The sequence below is a fragment of the Rhipicephalus sanguineus genome, chromosome 1, assembly GCF_013339695.2.
Source record: "Rhipicephalus sanguineus isolate Rsan-2018 chromosome 1, BIME_Rsan_1.4, whole genome shotgun sequence".
In the NCBI taxonomy this organism is placed as follows: Eukaryota; Metazoa; Arthropoda; class Arachnida; order Ixodida; family Ixodidae; genus Rhipicephalus; species Rhipicephalus sanguineus.
In genome coordinates this window covers 250187282-250201601 of record NC_051176.1, presented here as the reverse complement: position 1 = coordinate 250201601, position 14320 = coordinate 250187282, and the positions used below count along the sequence as shown (strand labels likewise).

At 44.4% G+C, this 14320-nt stretch overlaps 2 protein-coding genes across 2 annotated transcripts in view; both read left to right on the top strand.

Moving 5' to 3' along the window:
• LOC119377397 (dnaJ homolog subfamily A member 2) overlaps nt 1-3355 on the top strand; it is a 38497-nt gene extending 35142 nt beyond the window's left edge. Inside the window, exons 9-10 of the mRNA XM_037646891.2 lie at nt 1748-1875; nt 2409-3355. Of these exons, the coding sequence (XP_037502819.1) occupies nt 1748-1875; nt 2409-2588 (308 nt within the window). The 3' untranslated portion in view covers nt 2589-3355. The remainder of the gene's footprint in view (nt 1-1747; nt 1876-2408) is intronic.
• Nucleotides 3356-5739: 2384 nt separating this feature from the next.
• LOC119377408 (uncharacterized) overlaps nt 5740-14320 on the top strand; it is a 51089-nt gene continuing 42508 nt past the window's right edge. The window contains exons 1-3 of the mRNA XM_037646897.2: nt 5740-6087; nt 7016-7138; nt 10766-10961. Of these exons, the coding sequence (XP_037502825.1) occupies nt 5977-6087; nt 7016-7138; nt 10766-10961 (430 nt within the window). The 5' untranslated portion in view covers nt 5740-5976. The remainder of the gene's footprint in view (nt 6088-7015; nt 7139-10765; nt 10962-14320) is intronic.

Here is a 14320-nt window from a genome sequence, read left to right as displayed (position 1 = left end):
CGGCATCGCTGGAGTCGGGTACAACAAAGCCACTGTTCCTGAAACAGTTGGTAATGGCGTGCGCAGGCGTGCTCTGCCAGACATACGCGAAGAATGCTAACTACGCTCAGGAGGCTCTCGTCCTATTCTTTGCCGTCATGGCACAGGAACTACTTCTTGCCGGGAGAGCCCATTTTTCAGGGCACGCAAAATTTCTACTTTGGTGGTGAAGTCCTTGGCCTCGTACTTGGGCCGCTTCGCCGGCGTTTGCCATCGGCGGAGAGTGCGTTCACACGAGAAGTCAGCACAAAAGCACCAGCAACGATCAAGCTAAAGGAGCCGTACTGAATTGTTCCTCGATAAAACGGCGTTCAACGATGCAGCACACCAACGGGAACAAAGCAACAAAAATGACACCGCGCCAAACCCACACACTATCACTCGCGAAGAAAAGCCGTTCAATCAGTCTCAAGTCAAGCCAAGCCGATAATTGATGTCCGTGGCGATGCTGCGTTTGAGCTTCACTTTTGTTCCGAATGGTTCTTTTTTCGTTTTTCGAGCCTCGCCAGCGGCCCGAAAGTCGCCGAATTATCCGATTTGCGGTCAAATCTGTCCGAAATAACGAGCGCCCAGTCTCATAGAGTGATGCATATATTTACAGGGACCAGATGACGTGTCCGAATTAACAGATTTTCCAAATTAACGAGAGTCGAATTAACGAGCTTTTACTGTAATGGCAGTGCAAATTTTTATTTAAAAAATAAATTTGTTTACGAATATTCATAACTCATTTTGCAAACTGTCGGCACGTGATTGAGTTAAGTCAAACACAAAGCAGCCTAATTCAGTCTCCAGCCTGAGTGCTTACCGTAAAATGCCGAGCAAGTGCCCCCCCTACGGTGAAGGATAATCCGACCAGATTTGGAGGGGGGCGCTTGCTCGGTTCCGGATCGAAATTGAAGATGGCGGCGGGACAGCCACTAAAAATAAAAAATGCCCATCCATGTTTCTAATGAAATGCTTTATTTATTTACTGTTTTTATTCCCCCTCGTCACTGTCAAACCATTGAAGCAGCGACCGGTTTGACCAATATACCACTGGCCGCATGACAACAGAATTTCATAAACATTAGCTACGCATTCAGTGTACTCATCCTTGTGGTTCTTTTTACACAAGCGATGCTAGTCTTGAAAAAAAGGTGGTCCCAGGGGAGGGGGGGGGGGGTGAGGGCTTGCTCGGTCACTGGCGCTCATTTCAGATCTCCTGAAAAGCGGAGGGGGGCGCTTGCTCGGCATTTTACGGTACATTTCGACCCAATCCAAGTCGTCCAGAGACTGTTATATATCCGTACTATCGGACGGAATGTCTCCGGCCATTCTGTGCCCGTTCTTTCCCTAGCAGACGACAAAAAATGATTGACAGCACTGCCTTTTCCGGTTGCTATTCTCACATCTGATCGTCAGACGAGCCTTGACCAATCCCGTGCGGGCGATAGAACGTTCTATCACAGAAACTGGTACAACATTGCGCCTCAGGGGGTGAAAATTGTCTGGAGACCTTGACTACGGTGCCTCACATAGCCTGAGCTGCTTTGGGATGTTAAGCCCCATGAAACAACCAGTTAGTCATTTGGTTCATTCCGGCATTTTTCTGATGATGTTAAGTTTCAATTGGCGAGCGTTTAATGTGCCACAATTAAGTTACGAAAATGTATTTAGCCAAGAGTGCACTGACTAGAGTTGATTTGATTGAATTTGCATTGTGCAGGATCTATAAAGGGCATCCGAGGAGAAGGGATGCCCATTTATCGGAATCCCCTTGAGAAAGGAAACCTCTACATAAAGTTTGATGTGGAGTTTCCCGAGAATCACTTTGCTGGTGAAGAAGCACTTAAGGTGAGCTGTTGTTAATTTTATGTCGTAATTTTATGCTGGCTCTGCCTCATATGGCGCCTCTCTGGTACCATCAGAGAAGAAAAGAAGTACCGTATTTACTTGCACCAAGTTTTCGTGGGTTGAAAGTAAAAATGCACCCGAATACAAAAATACCAACTTCTTAATGTAACACTGACTTGCCCCTACGGTGATTAGAAGAAAGAGAGAGTCTTGTATAATTTGCCTTTATAGAACGGGAAATTTATTCTGGCAGTTCTTTTTCTTCTGTGACCAATGACTGACAGCACTTGCAGCATGCACAACTTTTCTGTGAATTTTGTGTTTGATGTTATTCAGTCCTCCTGGTGCATAGACAATAAACAATGTAAATTTTACAGTATGCATGGAATATGTTTCTCAATGCATTGTAATGTAGCAGTGGTTTCGTTCTGCTTGTTATTTTAATTTGTAGGCTTTTGAGGCTGTTTGCTGTGTAACTAGTTTGAGGGATCGCTGTGGGTCTTGTCAGCAGAGCCAGGCTATCCAATTTGCAGGAGCTTGAGGCCTTGCTGGGTGACCGGCCGAGTGCTGGGATGGATGGAGTGCCTGTTGGGGACCATGTGGAGGAAGTGGACCTTCACGATTATGATCCCAACAGCCAGAATCAGCGCCAGGAGGCATACCATGAGGACGAGCAGCAGCCACGAGGCAGCGTGGAATGTGCACACCAGTAGTTGCATAGCAGAAAATTCAGCCCAGGAAGCGCATGGACAGTGGAGCAGAGTGCCAGCTTTGAGAAGCTGGAGGAATGGGTGGGGTTAGGGAAGCTTTTCAAAGATGGTGGACTCTGCACTGGGGTCAGGGAGCAAGATTCCCAGTCGCTTCGCTTCTGCTGTTCATGTTAGCGGAGTACTTGTTCCGCATAGCTTTATTTCCTGGTTAGCGTTGAGCTTTTTTTTTTTGTGCTCCTGTAGCCAACATATGTGCATTAATTGAACACGTGCTGCTGGTGCCTGCTTCCTTTCTTGTAGGCCAGCAGCTGTACCATGCTGACCTTCTAAATTTCTGGGTTTCACCTTCTGATCCTTCCCATGTAACTTTTTTTTTTCATGTGCAGTGAGGTTTTGTCTTTGAAATAAAGACGACACTTAAAGCATGTTTCATACGTATCTAGGATATGGAAAGTAAGTTTGAATGCTGTCAGCCTGATAAAAAGAAATTGCTACTATTTGCATTTCTTGTAAAATAATATAATAAAAAAAAACGCTCTGCCTCATAATGAAAGGTTTACAACTGAATGACTAGAAAGTACAGTGCCGATTATAGTTGTGTATCTGTAGTTCATATTTGCAGTTAAGCCTGTCATGATGCTTAATTTTAATGTTCACTAGTGGAGTTTCTGCACAAGAGACTTCACTGCAGTTCTGTTTTAAGAGGTGCCGTTTTGTAATGGTTGCTGGTACATTAAATCGTTCGTCTTCTCTGTATGTTTTTCTTGAAACTCCCTGGGAGCTCATTGTCGTCGATCAGTTTGAGCTTTCTTGCAATACATGTAGGAAAAGCTTAAGGAAATTGAGCATCGCTAATTTTTCCAGCGCTTCAATGTTCATATCTAGTGGTATATGAATATGATTATGAATCGAATGTCTTGGCTGTTTGATTCATATTCATGTATTCACTATTTGAGCTTGTCCATTGTGTGTTTCTCTTTTGATATATAAGATGGAGCACCTGTGAGATCCTTGGGTGACAAGACTGATGAGAGGTGGGGCTGAAATGGTTTTCCTGTGGTAGAGCTAAATAATTTTTCAATAGGAATGGCTAATTTCGGGCACCCTACTAGCTTTTATATTGAATTTAAAGCATAGCAAACTATTTCTAGGTCATGCCAAGCTTTCATTACTCTCAAATGATGTGCAGTGCAAGTTTCCATTCATGAATGCAGCACACGTGTATCTGGTGATGTGTTGTTCCCCTTTGCATTGGCAGGTTGAATAGCCATTTAATGGCCTGAATCTGCAAGCAGAACTGCAAGTAGCCTACTGAAAATCATATCGTGGTTTTGGGACATTAAACCCCAGATATTATTATTACTGAAGTTACTGTAGGCGGGTACCATATTTAGCAACTGAAGGTTTTTGAGAAAGGCTTCTGTCAATTTTCTTAAAAAACAAAACTGCGCTACTGATGCATGTGTAACATTGCTAAGATTGTAGTTTGCAACATAATTGTCTCTAGACCTTACAATGCTGTTGTGCATGTGTGGTGAATCTTTCCATTACAATTTATAGTGGTCTAATGCAGTGTATTCCTAATAGTGGGAGGTACAGGTATGGAAAGCAGCCTAAGGAGGCTGTTGCTGCGAAGTACGAGTGCATAAGATTTAGTGATTTTACGAGAGAATAGGTGTTGCATTGCTATATGCAATGCAACGAAGAGTTCAAATCACGCAAACGAATGCATTGATGAGCTTTGTTTGCTGCTGCAAAATCTTTCATGAGTGTGAGCAAGAGTTGACCTAAGCGACTGGCCTTTAAGGAAGTGCAGCATTTTGGAAAGCTGGAAGAATCAAAAGTTCATATCTTAAAATTTATCCCGGTGACCTGGCTTTGAACGCTATTAATACTCACCCATAGCATCGACAGCATAGCTTGCTTTGTAGGTGCTTCTGTCTGAAGCCTTCTTTGAATGCCATGGAGCTGCTGGGAATGCGTGGAACTCTGCCATTTGAGCACTGGCACCATAACTTGCATTCAGAGCGAAGACACCCACAGCACACCATCTGCAATGGACCTGACTTGGCAGCCTACCTGCACTGCGAAAAGTCTGCCATGCTGGTGACAGAGCTCAGTCGTTAGAACCATTAGGACCTTGTCAAGAAGGGCCCCTGCCCGTTGGGAAACCACATGTGAAAGCTTCCCGCCGTGCCTGTTGAGAATCGAAACAAATCTAGGCGCTTGACTGAAAGCACCCGAGGGGTTGCCTATTTTTAATAAATGTTTCTCCCTCCATCTTAATTTTTCCCTTTATTCCGTGTCGTGCCACGCGGCGCATTCTGCTTCAAAGAGCTCTCGCGAACTAGAATGTGCAAGGGTGGCCATGCAGAACTGCATGGCTGGTCGCTGCACCACCCCGGAAAGGTAAGTGCTCAGTAAGAGGAGATATAAACGTTGTTATAAAGTAGGCGTTGCGTATGCCACGTTGAAGGAAAACTGATAAACGACTGCCAACACGATTGATCATCGCATTGCGATAAAAAACGACTGTGTCGGTTTTTTTGTGCTTTTTTTTTTTTACTACGTCGATAGTTACACCGTTACAGAATGGAGGCACGGTTAGCTATGTGTAGAGAGGCCCGAAAAACTGGTTATTTAGTTCAAAAGTACATCTGCCGTATTGGCTGTACTCTGAATTCAAAGTCTACCCCCCGACACCGAGATACTTTCTAAACCCTTGCAGCCAAATCGAGGACCTGCGCGGCGCGCGATTCAGTGAAAGCCGGTCGCTGCCACAGGCTTTCTTCTCCTGCACTGCGGTTGAGAGAAACTACTGCACTAATGTTTATTCGAAAATTTGCTACAAACGACTGGTAGCAGTTGAAATTATGCCAGAGACATCAGAAGAGTTTCGCGACGATTTCCGCAAAGCGCGACTGACTGCCTACTGCTGATACAGCGTTGGCAGATACGGGACAAACTTTGCTGCTATTGTAAGCCGCATGTCAAAGCTGACTTATCTGTCACTTTATAATTTAATTTAATTTGTTATTGCAAACTGTGATTACTTCTAGGGGAAAAACAATTTTATTGGTGCTTTTATGTGTGCCGAAACTGCTGAAACCAGCAGCGCTGTGCCGTTGGTGGCCACAATGTGCCAGCACTGTTGTGCTGGAAGTCGAACGCGGCTAGGGAAGCGGGCGCAGATGATATGACGGCTGAGCATCTAGCTGGCGCAGCGTCAGTGTGCCGTGTTCTTCTTTCGCCTCCCGGTTTAGTTACGTCGCTGACTAGGTGAATTATGTGCGAGGCCTGAGCATCTTTGTGCCAAAAGAGTAGCGATGCAGTCTTGATCTGTCGTTTAAGCACACGATTTTCATCTCGACGGCAGCGCATGGCGTAGGAAATGGCTGCCGTGAACTGCAATCTCCAGCGCAGCACGGTATCTGTCAGGCGTCCTGCGGATGGTCGGCTGGAAGAAATTACTCGAAACGGACACAGTCTATTCCAGTTCAAGGTTTGTCATTACCTTATGTGGTGGCAATTTCTTGGCACTTTGTATTTGCTTCTCCTGCACTGCCATGTTAGCGCCGCGCGTCTCTAACGTTCGAAAGCAGCACTTGCGTAGCTTGGTAGAAACTATGCGAGATTTCATGAATTCACGCGACAGACAAGCGCATGTGTACGTCATATTTCAGTTTACGGCGGCTAGTTTAAATTGTAGGCACCGCTATTTATTTTGTTCGGTTTTTTTTTTTTTTTCGCCGACGGATAATGAACCCTCCTCCGAGTGGCGGAGCGTTCAGGATGCGACATCTAAACTGTGTTATGTTAAGCGCTGTGAACTGACGATGTGTTGGAATCGCATCCTTGCATATGCTTAAGCTTTGAGATTTACAGATGACAAATATGCACGGGTGACTTTCCGTTATTGTGTTCGAATTTGCCCCCGCTGTTGAGCGCTGTATGTGACTTACCAGAGCATAAGTGTTTAGCGTTTTCGTTTACACAGTTGATGTTTGTTAGCTTTTGTACCCGCGCTGCGATCTTAGACATCGCGACAGTGCAGTCTGGAGCCTCTTAAGCTATAAATCGCAGCATGGTTTCAGCGGATTGGACTTTTCCTTCATTGTTTTGCTCCTATAAAAGCGCATTCACAATTTGATTTTAAGTGTTTGAGCTGTTGGTGCCATGTATCTTGTTATGTGGCAGTAGGCCTCTTTGGTATGCTGTATAGGCAGTTAAGGCAAAGAGCTGGCATATTTTCGAGGCCTTTAGTTGAAGACTGATAAACTTGCCGTCTCTGACGCCTTCAGCTTAGTCTAATTCGCGTGTTGTTGGTAGCCTGTGGCCAAGCACTTAATCTGAATGATCACAAAATGTTCGTGTATACCACGGCCTGTGGTGTCATGCACAATGCAATCATGTTCTTTTACTCCTGGCAGCAAACGGTGTGCCATGCATGCAATGGCTTTTATGGACCGTCCTTTGGCCACCCACTGTGCTGCACCTGCCATGCTTTTTTGTATCCTGATGTGCTTTCCGAGCTGGATGGAGACCAGGGCTGGGTAAGCAGTAATCATGGGTTTATGTTTCTGTCTATGGTTGTTGTAACCCTAGCAGTAACCAGCGATGGTTTCTCAATGTATTTGTTCGTAAGCTGTTTAGCGCTGTTTTTAAAGGGGGCCGGTAACCTTATAGTGTGGCTTATTTATCTTGCTTGCTCTTAGTGAACAGTTCTCAACTGTTCACTAAGATGAGTTCAGCAGTGTTGGCAGGATGAGCCCAGCACTTCCAGCTCAATGCCATTACCCCCCCCCCCCCCTCGCTCGCAACTGCAAGAATTGCTGCTTTGTTGTTGTTTTGCATCCAGCCTGCACTCAGGAAAAAGCATTAATAGTGTGTACCACTTACAAAACCATTAGTAAAACGCAGCCCTTTTAAACCTATTTAGGAACTATGGGCAAGGAAAAGAGACCTAGAGATGCTGTTGTGCAACACTAGTTAGATGTTAGGTTTCCTTTTTTGGGAGGAATGTTGGCTTTATGAGCCAATTTAAAAACGTCTCTACAGTCGACTAATTTATTATTAGTGCCTACAGTGAACTGGCAAATGCAGCTGGCTGTTCTGCTCTATTGGTCACCTTGTAATCATGTTTGTATGAATAGTTATTGCCCTCTGATGACTTGGATTATGCCACTTTGTATTCCTAAAACATAATATTGTACGAGGGCTGCAATGGACACGGGCCAAATATGAAATCAAATGCTACTGCTGCACGGAACTTTGCTGAAACGTGAGCCTTGCTACATTTACGCAAAATGCAGCAAGTCTGTGCCCACCCTTTGGTGAAAAGTAGGTGCGGCTTTTGAAAACAGAAAAAAGTCTTGCATTGTCATGTGCAGTGATAAAGCCAATAGAAAAGTATATAAAGGCATGAATAGGCACAAGGCATTCCTGTAACTCCCGAGCTACTATTTTGGGCATGATGAATTCCGCCATGTTGTCGAATTCTGTCTTGTCAGCTCCACTTGTCCCTAGGGGCTTCTACGGTGTCTCTGATTAGTTTGAAATGCTGCCATTACAGATTTTGGCAATATTCAGGAGCTCTATCATGTAATGGTTTGCACAATCAATTCGGAAAACGAACCTGTTCACTTGCCTTCGTGTGTTTGGCCAGAATCGCGCTTGCATCAGTAAAAGAGTGATTTGAACCAATCACACAAGGGCAAGCAAACAGTTCACTTTACAAACCGTAGAAGATTCATGCCTCACCTCTTAGCGATAGCTGACATGCACATGTTGGTTGATACCCTGGCAATGCTTGTACCTTGCGTTCCTGTGCAGCTGTAACCAAATCTACCTGAAACATTCATATCCACTTTTCCTTCCATTCTGCCTTCCCCCAGAGGCATGGTTGAGCGGACCAGCCCTGGGGAGACATAGAGTGGAGGTGGTTATGGACTTCCTACTTTCTAAATAATAATCCCTCACCCTTGCTTTCCCAGCCATCATCAAATAGCATCCCAGAGCATTCCCGTACATTTCTCTCTGGCATTTGCAGCCATGCGACTTCAACGCTACACTTCATTTGGACTCTGGCACCGCTTTTTGCTCTTGTATTGCAAATTTCCGGTGCTCTGTGCTTGCTGTGTTTCGAGAGTTGTCCAAATTGAATTGACCGATTTGCGACAGAGTGAGTGTGATGCCATTAAATAATGCATACATCTGCGGAACCAGGGGCCGTGCACGAATTATTCAATTACCTGAATTAATGACGCTCCTTTTTAAATCTGGCAACTTTCAATGCAGCCCTGAAAAATTAAAACCACGGTAGTGGTAATCATGGAGCAAAAATTATTCGAATATTTATTAGGAGCTTTCACAACTTCTCCGTTTGCAGACCTTGTGTTTAAAAATGTACTTTAATTAATGCACATGTGGGTTCTTAAACCTTAGCACGAGTTGGCTGGAACGCTTTGTTTTGCAATTGCTTCTATCGACGACTAATGTCAAAGCTGCTTTGTGAAGACCAGGGCCTGCAGCATCACTGTAAAATTATTTTCTAATGCTGAAAAACTGTAGCATCACGGTGTGTTCTATTTCCTATGAAGCATTTTTCCGCACATTATCATCCTTAATTGCAGCTGAAAAAAGCCTTTAAAGGTGTTCTATTGGTTGTGCTGTCTCTTTAATAATAATGTTTCTTTTTGGCACTTTTTTAGCTTATGTAATTTAGAGGGGTGTTTGAATAGGGAATTTTATAACCGAATCAAATACAAATTGAATAGTGATTATACAGAATTGAATGCAAATACTAATGAAGCAGTTTTGAATAGTGAGGCAACAATTTTCAAAACACCTCTAGAATTCCACAACATTTTATTTGAGACATAAATTCACAAAATTTAAAGGGGCTCTGCAACACTTTTTCAGCATGGTCAGAAAACGCTGCTGATCAGTAGTCAAGGCTCCCGAGAACATGCGAGCATGTGGCCTGGAATTTACAATTAATCCTCAAAAGTACACCAGAAATCGTTCCCTCTTCTTTCACCCAAATGATTGCACCATATACCCAAACTTCACGCCATTGGCTGATTTGAGCATCGTGAGCTGCGTAGTTACCGCGACTGCCGTGGTAGGCCGCCACATGCCCGCACACGCTTCCGATCACGCCAAAAGTGAGCCGCGCGTTCGAAGGAAAAAGAAAGATAATGTGCTCAAGGTCATGACACGCGCGTGACGTAACTTCTTTCCCCCGTGCCATCCCTCCCTGCTTAGATTCCGGCGCACTCGTCCGGACGAGAGGGGAGAGAAAACAATTACAGCGTGCGACAAATTTCTAACTCCGCTCATGGTTGACAGATTCTAAAAATTTTTGCGCCGGTCGATTCGTGGTGAGCCAATAAACTCCTTTAGTAAAGCTATTCGATTGTTACTTGGAGAAGTGTTGCAGGGCCCCTTTAACAAAAGAGCGTTATGGTAACTTTGAGCTTACCTCAGTTTACATAATTGTGGTATTTTTTGTCAATTAAAAAAAATACCACAGTTATGTAAATTGAGATAAGCTCGTATACAGTAGTGGCTAGAGCCTTCAAGATATTTTGCATCTGTGGGTTGAAATACAGCAGTGTCTGCAGTATTCAAGGTTATACTTTATCACCATATTTTAAATAAAACTGAGACATAAAAATTAAGCAGTGTTGAACCAAACAGTTATCGCAGCACGGGCCTTGGCACCAAAAGCAGGTAAACATCGGTGTTTACTATGGTGAATTTACACAGACACAGCACTTGCGTCTGTTCTTATTCATGTAAACACATACAGAAATTGCATTTCTCATGCTGAATGCAGCCATAGCCCCAAATTTCTTGTGATGATGACTGCATGATGATGATTACTATCATGTTAGTACATTGATGAAACTCAGTGGAACTGTGTTGACTCATCAGGATAATGTCCATTGTAGTGGGGCTGGCTTGCAGGTGCTAAGCGATGGAAACTTTAAAATCAAAGGAAAAATGTTATACGTGCTGTCTGACTTCGGTGTGTGGAGGGCGTTAACACTGCCTACCAAGGAAACGTAAAATGTCCCTTTGGAGATGTCTTAAAATCGTGTCAGTATTCCTTTAAGTGGGAAACAATGCATGTCAGTTAATGTGCCTGCATCATATTTGTATTTGCTTTATTTTAGAAAAGTGACTCTGAAGACTCCGGAAATGATGAACCAGAAGACTTTTATGACATGGTGAAGCATAATGTTGAGCGCCCAAGGCTGCCAGCAGGAGGTCCAAAAGCTGATCGACTAGCAGAATGTATATCTGCCCTGAGCAGCCCAAGGCCAGAGGAGTCGATGCCTGATGGTGTCCTGGCCCAGCTCCCACTTGAGGGTAAGTACATTGACATTAAATTGTAGCTACATTTTATAGCTGTGAATTGTAGACCCTGTCGTGAGAGCCATCAATCTAGTAGTTACTCTGTGGAGCCTCAACTAAAAGAACAAATGCCTAATTAGATTTTAAAGGACCCCTGACAGCAAAATTTTTGTTGGTGACTTTTTTACTGTAATTTGTAGCTTTGGGTCTGGTAATCCCTAAGTTAAATCGTAAATGCTCTAGCGTATCGTATAACTAATTCTAGCGTAGTTAATTGTGACCATTTTAGCGTCACTTCAAAACGCCCGCCTAAAAACCACAAGAAACTAGCGACCCATGCAGGGAGCGTCAAAGACCACGTGCACTCAAGCTGTGGTGACGTAGAAAGCGCGGTTTTCAAATCGGGGCCCCGCGCGCGGTAGAGATTGAAAGTATGTGGGTGCCTTGGTATGGGTTAAACCTGTTAAGCGCGTGACCCCTCACGAAAACTACCTCGAGAGCAGCCCGACAACAAAGTGAGAGGGGTGCGGAACAATAGAGTGAAAGCATGGCTGGCAGTCGGCTCCAAACACACTCAGAGATCGTCGACGTCATTGTTACTAGCGTATCGTCACTCAGGGTGATTTTTGTGCAATGTATCACACCGAACACGTAGCACTAGTGTCGATGTTGCAGGGCAGCCGATTTTTTGTTTTTTCTCCTACGCTGTTTGACATCGAATTAAAATAACTTCCACGCGACGGATGCCGTTCAAATTTGGCCAAGAAGACCTATGCATACCAAGCGATCGAATGATGGGCACATCTCGATCTTGAAATTTGATGTCAGTGCTCCTTTAATGCGGCCTGTTCATAATGCACAACAAGTTAGGGAGGGCATTGGACATGGAAAGGGAGGCTTATCATTTCGTCGAAACCTGTTGTGGTGGTCTCATCGTACCATTCACCACAGTTGCGTACACATGCACTATGGCTGTGCTGCGAAAGCAGGGTCCATTGATCACTTGATAGACGGGGACAAGAGGGATGAGCATGTCCCTGTGTAAACGCACAGGGTCACGCTGACAAGAGAAGCGAGCATTTAGAAGGGCCAGCTTGGCAGATTTCAGCAACACATTGTCCTTCAACCAGTGCCCCAAGCAGACTTGCAGACTCAGTTGTTTGTGATATACCACAACCCCTAGGTTCAGTCATGTGATCAGACTTCTTTCTCATGTCTGAAGCATCCCTGCAATTGACAGTCAATTTGAACAGGCCTTGTAAACGTGACTGTAATTAATTATTAGTTGTGCTTGAAAATAAATCAGGTTCTGTGCTGTAATTAAGGGGTTGACATCTACTTTGAAAAGGTGGGAAGTGCCGCACAAGTGGTAATAAATGTGCACATTTATTCTATGAACATTTATTGTGAGTTACCACACCTGTATGGTATTCTAATTTGACTGAATTCTGAATTTACAATAGCATGTTAATTTGTTCATTTCTTAATTCCATTCATGTTATAATGTGTGCATGGGTGTAGTTTTATGATCATAGTGTTCTGTAGTCTCCCCCCCCCTCTCCTTTTTCTTGTTTGTTTTTCTTTTTCATTAGCTTGACCCTTGTGGGACTGCAAAATATGTTTAAGTTATCAAAAAAGTCGAAGTAGCCAACTGTGGCAGAATGAGTGAATTCAAATATTATTTTTTATTGCTTGAGGAAGCCTGTACCCTTTGATAGTTGGTGACAGACTACGTGAATGCAGTATGTTACAGTAACTACGTATATACTCGTGTAAGGGCCGCACTTTTTTTTCAAAATTTTTGCTTGGTGCGGCCCTTACACGAATCAGGCCGATGACAGCTCACCAAAGGTCTGTACTGTTTCCGCGACAGTAGCAGAGTGTAAGAGAGTCGCAAACGACATTCCAGGAATGTTTTTATTACGATTCCATTTTGCTATCGCTGTCCTCGTTCTCGGAAGAGCTCGCCTCGGTGTCGGCGTCCTCCCAGAGACGGTCATCCTCAGCGCCGCTCATGCAGTTTAAAATTCCGGTCACCTTGAAGCTTTTCGCGACTGTTTCAAATGACACAGCACGCCACGCACTCAAAATCCACGCACACACTTGTTGTAGCGATGCCCACCCCCGACTTGCCTTGAATTGTGCCTCGGGAATTTCCATGTGGCGAGCAATGGCCAGGGCTTTCACACGGATCATGTCAGTTGAGACGGCGTAGCCGTCCCTTCAAGTGTCGGTGACATATTTGACAAGTTTGCCTTCGAGTTCCGGGTACTTGCACTTCTTTCCGCGAAATGCCTTTCGGCTCCTGTTGGTAGCGGCGAGGGCATCTTTCTGTTTCATCCAGTAACACACACGCTTCTCATCGATGTCAAATTTGCGTCCAGCTTCTCGCTTGCCGTGCTCCTCAGCGTATTCAATCACTTGCAGTTTAAAGGCTGCAGTGAAAGATCTCAAGTGCCGGCCCATCATCCCTCATCTGCGATGGCTCAAACAGGGCTCACTACTACAGACAAAGTGACACCAACAACACCGATCTGAAGAAACACTGCCAAGCGGCCAAGCTACCCACACGATGTGCGCCACACAAAGCAATAATGGCGCCGTCGAGGTCGGCGGAAGCGGAAAAGCTGGCAGCGCCATCTAGCTCCAATTTAACTAACTACACTTTTTTGGCGGGACTTTTTGAATTTTTTTTTCGAAATTCCCCCTCCAAAGAGCGAGGCATATTTTCATGTGTATGGTATTTGTTAACTGTTCATACTGTCATTTTTTGTCTCTTTGTCAGTAGAAATTACACTAAGTTAGCATGTACACAAATGAAGAGTTGTACTTATGCAACACATCTGTATGTTTTTATTTGAATGCAAATGGTATAAGTAGAAGCAGGAACCCTGTCCCAAGTGCTTACATAGCGGCTTTTTCTTCTTGACCTGAAATTTGTTATGATGCTGTAAGGAATTCTAAATAGTGATATGAAAGTGACTTGATTTGAGAAGAAATTTTTGTTTTGGCACAGTGTTGAAGGAGCACTGACACGAAAGTTTTGCATCATGTTTTTTTCTGTTGCAATAGGTAGCTAACGACCGACCCACTTATCACGGCTAGAAAGCTTGTTTGCTCGAGCACGCAATGGTTCATTATTTGGAGACGTTGTTATATCGCTCAGTCGCAGTTTCGGTTTCAGAGAGCGCCGAGTGAGGCAGGACCCAGAGCGGTTTTCAGGTAAACATAGCTGGCTACGTGAGCGCACAAAACCGCCTGCACATGATACTGCGTTGACAACTCTTTTCAATGAAGGCTTCCTGGGCGCTACTATAATTGCCTCTGAGGCATTGTAAATATGCGTGTACCCCCAAAAATGCACTGCCGAGGCA